The 8,067-nt window shown below is 36.9% G+C and overlaps 1 protein-coding gene across 1 annotated transcript; it reads left to right on the top strand.

Annotated features, from left to right (window-relative positions):
* Window positions 1–784: 784 nt before the first annotated feature.
* Window positions 785–4,975, top strand: LOC131954217 (lymphocyte antigen 6C2). Its single transcript, XM_059317779.1, has 4 exons — window positions 785–870; window positions 1,881–1,977; window positions 2,387–2,520; window positions 4,734–4,975. Exons 2-4 carry the CDS (start codon window positions 1,914–1,916, stop codon window positions 4,959–4,961), a joined length of 426 nt encoding a protein of 141 aa, XP_059173762.1. The 5' UTR covers window positions 785–870; window positions 1,881–1,913; the 3' UTR covers window positions 4,962–4,975.
* Window positions 4,976–8,067: the final 3,092 nt, after the last annotated feature.

Raw genomic sequence — 8,067 nt, 5'->3', positions numbered from 1 at the left:
AATTTTTATTGTCAAATTGTAATGCGCCAAATAGACCAAAGACTCCATTTCAGCCTGCTTTTCTTTTTGGATTTTCTTCCATAGCCTTTGTCCAACCAAGAACAAACTACAAGGCAGCAGTTGTATGATTTTAGAGTTGTCCCCAGTTATCGAGTCACATCTGCTCGGGGTTCGAACTCGGGACTTTTCGTTTCAGCAACCATGAGCTTAACCGCCCCGACCACGCCGACTTCCTGACTTTGTCTTCGATAAAATGGCCCGTGTACATCTAATATATATATATATATATATATATATATATATATATATATATATATATATATATATATATATATATATATATGCATTTATGAGGATTAATGTCTAATTTAAAATTGTACTTCGATTTATCGTTTTTGTTCTTTTTGTATGGTGTAATTTGTAAAGTAACCCGCAATATCGTAGACATAGGTCATCAGACTTAAATGGAGACAAAGTACACTAAAAATGTAACTCAGGCTTTCTTTTGTCCCCGGGCCGCATGCAAGTCCACCCCTGTATGTGAATTCGGGTGTGTTAGCGATGTTTAGAACTACGTCAAAACAGATTTTGTTAAAACCGCAGATTCCGATGCGTGTTGAACGTATTCGTGCATGAAAATGGAACTCGGAAACTTCAGTCGGAGCATGCAACTCACAAATTCACAGGGGGTAATATTGATTTTTTCCCCACGCAGTATTTTCATGCCTTATTTCATATAGGGTACCTAGTGATCAATCGCCATCGATCGTTAATCGAAGTTCCGCTGAAATGACGCCATTGCTGGACGGAAATATTCTCCTGAGGGACTTTGAACGCCGCAATTGTTTTGTTATTGTTTTTCCTAAAACAGTAAGTTTTTGTGGTTATTGTCTTAGACTTGATACTTTGCAACGCTTCGTTATTTATTCAAATGGGGGAAAACTATAACACAAAACTCACGATATCACCCAGGAGTATATATAGTTGTTATAAATTGTCTCGCTTGTATTAGAGTCCGAGTGGACTCTGTCTCAATATTAGCCGAGTTCATTGATCGTGCACATATTAACATAGCACCACTGACACGCCCGTTACCATGCATAATGCTGTGTAATATTTCCTCAGACCACCCCCTTCTTGTGATATAACATTTCTGTCAGCGTCGCTAGGTCGGGTGTCATCCGGTGCGGTTATCACGAGTATTCTCCCCTCTACCATTTTATTATTTCAACGAAATAAAACATTGTTTTGACAGTAAATTTAACGACTTTACCATTCAGTGCCATCCTTTGCGGTAGATAGCTAGACTGCTAACCCGAGAGTCTCGAGTTCGAATCCGGGTTCAAATCAGTGGAATGTCCCTGAGTCCACCCTTCTCTGATTGGTACCTAACTCACGTTAGGGAAACAAAGGCGACTGGACATAGTGTTGACCACACCATCCATTCATATGCAGCGGTCAAAGAATCAGATGAACTCTACTTCATCTGCCCCACGTGTCTTGGGCACGAACGGTATTAAAAAGAGAAGAAGAAGCTTTCCCCTTAACGGTGTCACCCGGTTCGGACCTCACTCCCTCCCCCGCATTAGGACGCTAAAGCCCCACCCCCTCAGCCATAGTCCCAAGTTGTCTATGTGGAGGGTTAAAACAGGAAGTTGTGTATATGGGTGTGAGATTAACTCTGGATGACCAAAATAAAAAGCAAAAAATATTACATTTTTTATATTCCGATAGTAGTCCTATATAAGCTGCAAGAAATCAAAGCTGAACTATATTATTTTTTTTAGAACCAAATGCACAACTATGTATATTTTAGAATACGTTCACACATGCAAACCCAATGAAATTGTATATTATGTGTAATATAAATTTTATTTAAGGCCATGTCTGGAAGCTGGTAACACGCTAAGACGATGTGTAGGGCACAGTACGCTACACCGTGTGTCGGTCTCATGCTGGCTGCTGTGTTGACTTTAGGTAAATAGTGTGGTGGGTGTGACGAATTCACACAAACACATCCGCACAATCAAACACATCCACACAATCAAACACATCCCCACAGTTAAATACACCCCACAGTCAAACACATTCCTACAATCACGCAAATACAGGGCCACCATCAAATACAGGACCGCAATCAACCGCTTGCAGGATAGGGATAGTTAAATGTTATCTGAAAAACATCAAAATATTGTTTAACCTTATACTGATTAGAGTTTATGAAAATATTTAGCCACAGATACAGATTTTGACATAAAATAGTAGCAGTACAAAAGGGCCCTTATCCCCCCCCCCACATACATACCTCTGTCCAGATAAATATCTCTAAATTAACATAACAAATATTGATTGATTGATTCTCTCTCTCCCCCCCCCCCTCCCCCAGTCGCACGGTGCCATGGTCTACTGTGCTACGAATGCTCGGAAACATTTGATAAGACCTGGGAACCCAGGACTTGTCAGATCAATTCCAGCGCAGTGCCTAGCCGGATCTGCAACCAAGAGCAGCCGTTTTGCTATGTAAGTCTCCTACCGGCAGCCAATCATAAAACAGTTCAAATCTAACGGCTCGACATAATTATCCAGTATTGAAATACTTCATTAAGTTGGCCATATAATAGATAAACATCCATATTATTGATCACTGCCCATTAGACACGTATTTCAATACATAATAATTATTTAATTAAATGTAATACCAGCTCTTACGTATAGTCTATGATCTAAACTGAGTGAAAGACCGAGTAGGAAATACAATGATGACGTTTCTATATTTAGATATGATTCTAGTTTGCTCCGTGTTTATTTTTTTCAAAATACAAAACTGTGTCGTATCAGAATGTCTGTTTCTCTGTCTGTGGTTGGATTATTGGTCAAATTTTGTAACTCACTCCAAAGCAACGATTTTCCAAATAAATTCTTTTCCGATGACAATGCAAGAGTAGGCCTATCTAATATTTCAAATCCAATCAGTGGCGGAACTAGAAAAAAAAGGCTCCCCCGCAAAAAAAATGTTTGGCCCCCCCCCCTATATATATATATATATATATATATATATATATATATATATATATATATATATATATATATATATATATATATATAACCTGAGTATTTGAATCTATTTCATTGCAATGTATAACCACTCTGAGATAACGAACCAGACAACAATAAGTCCGAACTCAAATCGGGCCCGCAATAATCCGTTTTACAAGTGTTTTCATTCCTTTTTTATTTTTATTTTGATACGCTTCGCGATTCTGCGATTCTGCGTACATTTTCATGTCTATCCAAATTGATGATAAAAGTAATTTTTTAGCTAGTCAAATTTATATAAACACGTAAGCTTGATTTGTGCAATGGTTTCTCGCGTTATGCTTATTTTTATGATTTTTTGTATTTATATTATTAGTTTTGAATACATTCATTTTTATAGCTTTAGAATTCTTTAGTATGCATTATTTAAATAATAATTAAGATAATAAATTGCTTTTTAACTTACATAGTACAAATCTATTTAAATGAGCTTTATGGGCACCCCTATTTTAAAGAAGGGCAGTAAGTCATGGAAGTAGTGTGAACGTTTGCCTATCTTTCAAACTACAGCTCTTGTAGATTTTATATTTTTCTACGCAACAGTGTGTGTTAGTTTCTGTAGAACAATCACTGCTATAGTAGACATGTTTGTTTTTTATAAAACCACTATCAAGGTGCGCGAAAAATATTATTTATGAAAAGAAAATTCATTGTTCTTTTCGGTCGGAATTGGGCCCCTAAACGTCGTGGGCCCCCCCGCATTGCGGGGTCTGGCGGCACTGTAGTTCCGCCCCTGAATCCAATTAGATTTAAAATTAGTTACCGGCTTAGTGGTTAAATTTTGTAACTCACTCCAAAGCAGCGATCTTCAAATAATTTCCTTTCCAATGACAATGCAAGAATATCTAATATTCAATCTAATTAGATTTTTAAATTAATTACCGAAAATTTATTAAACGACGGTTCGATTCAATAACAAATTGCGAGATAGCAGGAATATGGCAAGGTGTGTTCCCTCTTGTTTTCTCACACAAGAGCGGAAGTTAAGCTTCTCTCTTCTCTTCTTCTTCTTCGTTCTTGATTCTAGTGTTGGACAGTATTTCCTCCAACATAAGTATTGCTGGTCATGTAGATACAGGTCGTCGACTCCGATTACAGCCTGCGCTTCTTTTCAATTAGCTTCCATGAAAAAAAAAAGCTACAAGGCAGCCGTTCTTTGATTTTGAATCTATCGAGCCTCGTCTGCTAGGGGTTTTAATTCGGGACATTTCGGTTTAACATTCTGCTGACCCCTACTCAGTGGCGTAGCGATGTCGGGTGTCACCCGGTGCGGCACTTAATGGTGTAACCCCCCAGAGGCGTAGCGACCCTTCCCGGGGACAAACTTTCAATTTACGATTTGCACCCCCTCAAACTTTCGATTTGCACCTTCCCCCCTCCCCCCCCCCTCAAACTTTCGATTTCACCTCTTAAAAGACTATTTAACACTCGAATTAATCACTTAATTAAGTGGAGTTATCATTCTTCTCTATATATTTTGCTATTTTTTTTGCCTTGGTGTCACCCCCCCCCCCCTAAATGGTGTCACCCGGTGCGGTCCGCACCCCCGCCCCTCGCCACGCCTCTGCCCTTACTTAAGCTTGTTATTATGTTTCAATATTTGTTGAATCTTTTCATGACGTCATGTCCGGTTTCAGGTCAAGAGAGTGACAGTGAAGGGCTACGTCCAGAGCATCGACAGGAACTGTATCGACCAGTGCCCCTATGGCTGTCAGCTTACAGAGATGGGCATCACCTTTCTGACGTGCACTTCCTGCTGCGCGGAGGATCTGTGTAACATAGGAAACGGTGGAGGCAACTTCCGGCTGTGTGCCTCAGCTCTTGTCGTCTGCTTGTTCTTGAGTTTTCTGACCCAGGGATTGTAGACCGTCGGGGTGGTTCTCGCTGGGTCGGGCTGGTTCATGCTGGTCTTTTATCTACACGGGATTGTAATTAATAAACAGGGCACCAAAAGGACTTCGTTTGATAACAAATGCACCAAAAGGACTTTATTTGATAATATGGGCACCAAAAGGACTAACTATTTGATAAACAGGGCACCAAAAGGATTTTATTTGACAACATGGGCACCAAAAGGACTATTTGATAAACAGGGCACCAAAAGGATTTTATTTGACAACATGGGCACCAAAAGGACTATTTGATAAACAGGGCACCAAAATGACTTTATTTGACAACATGGGCACCAAAAGGACTATTTGATAAACAGGGCACCAAAAGGATTTTATTTGACAACATGGGCACCAAAAGGACTATTTGATAAACAGGGCACCAAAATGACTTTATTTGACAACATGGGCACCAAAAGGACTATTTGATAAACAGGGCACCAAAAGGATTTTATTTGACAACATGGGCACCAAAGGACTTCATTTGACAACATGGGCACCAAAGGACTTTATTTGACAACATGGGCACCAAAAGGACTATTTGATAAACAGGGCACCAAAAGGATTTTATTTGACAACATGGGCACCAAAGGACTTCATTTGACAACATGAGCACCAAAAGGACTATTTGATAAACAGGGCACCAAAAGGATTTTATTTGACAACATGGGCACAAAAAAGACTTCATTTGACAACATGAGCACCAAAAGGACTTTATTTGATAATCCAGGCACCAAAAAGATTTTGTTTGACAATATGGGCACCGAATATTTGAAAATACCTGCACAGAAAGGACGGTTTTAGCATTCTAAGCATATGTTCAAACAGAGCCATATTTACATTTATGAAATTTGAATAAATAAAAACCATGTCTTAATGTGCGGATAACCAACTAATAGATCTGTGCTGTTTGATATAATTTTCATGAAAAACTCTCTCAGGTTATATGCAACCCCCCCCCCCCCCCTTACCCACCTTATCATATGCAGTGCGAGTGCATTGTTTTAACATACATGTTTGTGTGATGACAAATTCTCAGCAAGTTCTATCCATCTTTTCTTAGCACTGGTTCCCCAACTGTATGATTAGCTGCCGTCACCTCCCTATTATGGCAACGATAAATTTATTGTAATAATTTTACCCGTTTTTTTTTCTTCAGGTTTTTGAAAATATTTTTTTATTTTTATTTTTCATTTCTGAATTTAAAAATAAATAAATATTTAAGCATATTAGAGCAGGGGTCGGCAACCTTTTGAAACGGAAGAGCCAAAAGATACAATTTACAATATCTTCCAGTTTTTAAAGAGCCACTAACATTTTTCTTTACTTCCTCGTAAATAGAGTATAGAGGAAGTATTGTAATCGTGCACAAATATCACATGAAATTTTGAGTTTTCATAGTTTTACAACTCAGTACTTCATCATATACTGAGTATAGAGGACTTATTTTAATCAAGCCAAAATTATAAATGCAGATTTATCAAAATTTCGGTGTTCTGGGCTTTGCAATTCTTTCCGTAAGTCTGTGTGTGTGTGTATGTGTGTGTATGTCTGTGAACACAATAACTTGAGCACCGTTACGGCAAGGTTGATGAAACTCTTATATTAAATTTGTAGTTCTGTGTAATTTTTTCAGCGATTTCCGGCAACCGGAAGTTGAACTTATCCTACTTTTGATTTTTTTATAAGTATATAACTTGATTACTGTTTTAAATAGATAAACAAAATTTCACATGCAAGTAAACGATCTAATTCTGTCAAATTTTCAGTAATTTCCGTTGACCGGAAGTAGTAATTTACGCTATTTCCGATTTCTCAAGAAAACGGATGTGAATTTATAAAGTACTAATAATATTCCGCACTGTTATACACAGATTGATTGGCATTCACTTGGTGCGCAATTCTTTTTCTACGAGCTTTTATACTATTTCAAAAAGTATAAGTAATTAAAATGGATTAAAAATCATGTCTATATCCCGAGGTGCCATCCCCCGTAGTATTATAAGAATATTCGAGAAAGTTTAGGGGAGATCACTCCCGGTTTAAGTATCAAATAATATTTATTCATATAAAAACATACGCATGTTTTGCACAAAACACAATAAAGTATTTAACTAGCTCTGCTTGGATGCTATGATAACAAAATCAAATTATATATATATATATATATATATATATATATATATATATCTATAGCACTATTTCTACCTAATTTAGAAGCTAATAACTAAAAAACCATGTCACAAAAGTCAAATTAATGCACACTGACACATAAGACAATGCCTTCTGAAGAAAAGAAAATAAAGAAAATATTCGGGGAAAATGTGCGCTTCGGTAGTGAAAGCATGGAACTACTGCCACGGGGCTGGCCACATCAGTCTTGGAGCTGGGCCTAGTACCCAAGTATCTGTCAGCTGTCTGTATACACTCTACTCCACCAATTCTTAGTGTTTTTTCTTGTTTAAAGATGTTTTTTACAGAATATTTTTATGAATTATGAAAATAAAACAATATAATTATTATGGAATTGGCGTGCCGCATCCTTACATCAAAAGAGCCACATGCGGCTCTCGAGCCGCAGGTTACCAATCCCTGCATTAGAGAATTCATTTTCAGAAACACAATTAGAAACATTAGCCAGTCAACCTTTATATAAAACAAATTAAATGGAGGTATAGGGCTTCATGACATTCATAATAAAATAACATATACCATGAAAGTATTTTTTTTTTTTTTTTTTTTTTTTTTTTTTTATACTTTTATTTGCAAACCATGAAAGTATTAACATCAATCAAAAGACATCTTTGAATTATACTGAAAGTTAACGTAGTTCACTTATTTTTTAAAATTAATAGTAAAATAATTAAACATTATTTTTAGGTTTTAATTGTAATGAAATTTTAAAATTTATTATCAAAGAAAGACAAAATTGTTGAGATTATCCTAAAATATATTTTATAATATATTTTATATTTGGAAACAAAGCAACAGCCAACTTTAAAATATTTAACAAATTGCATTTTGTTGATGTGTAGATGTCTGGTGTTGTTTCCCCCTTACCTTTTATTTTAATCTACATGGG

This window comes from Physella acuta, unplaced genomic scaffold, assembly GCF_028476545.2.
Source record: "Physella acuta isolate Inbredline_101_S28 unplaced genomic scaffold, ASM2847654v3 ptg000980l, whole genome shotgun sequence".
Taxonomy (NCBI): Eukaryota; Metazoa; Mollusca; class Gastropoda; family Physidae; genus Physella; species Physella acuta.
Note: the sequence above shows the minus strand (reverse complement) of the source record. Positions and strands in the feature narration are given on the sequence as shown.

What these genes read in the sequence shown, in the direction of transcription:
- LOC131954217 (XM_059317779.1), top strand. Translation starts at nt 1,914, where the DNA reads ATGTGTAGGGCACAGTACGCTACACCGTGTGTCGGTCTCATGCTGGCT. An exon ending in GGCTGCTGTGTTGACTTTAG is followed by an intron (nt 1,978 to 2,386) that starts GTAAATAGTGTG and finishes CCCCTCCCCCAG; the next exon opens with TCGCACGGTGCCATGGTCTA. An exon ending in AAGAGCAGCCGTTTTGCTAT is followed by an intron (nt 2,521 to 4,733) that starts GTAAGTCTCCTA and finishes GTCCGGTTTCAG; the next exon opens with GTCAAGAGAGTGACAGTGAA.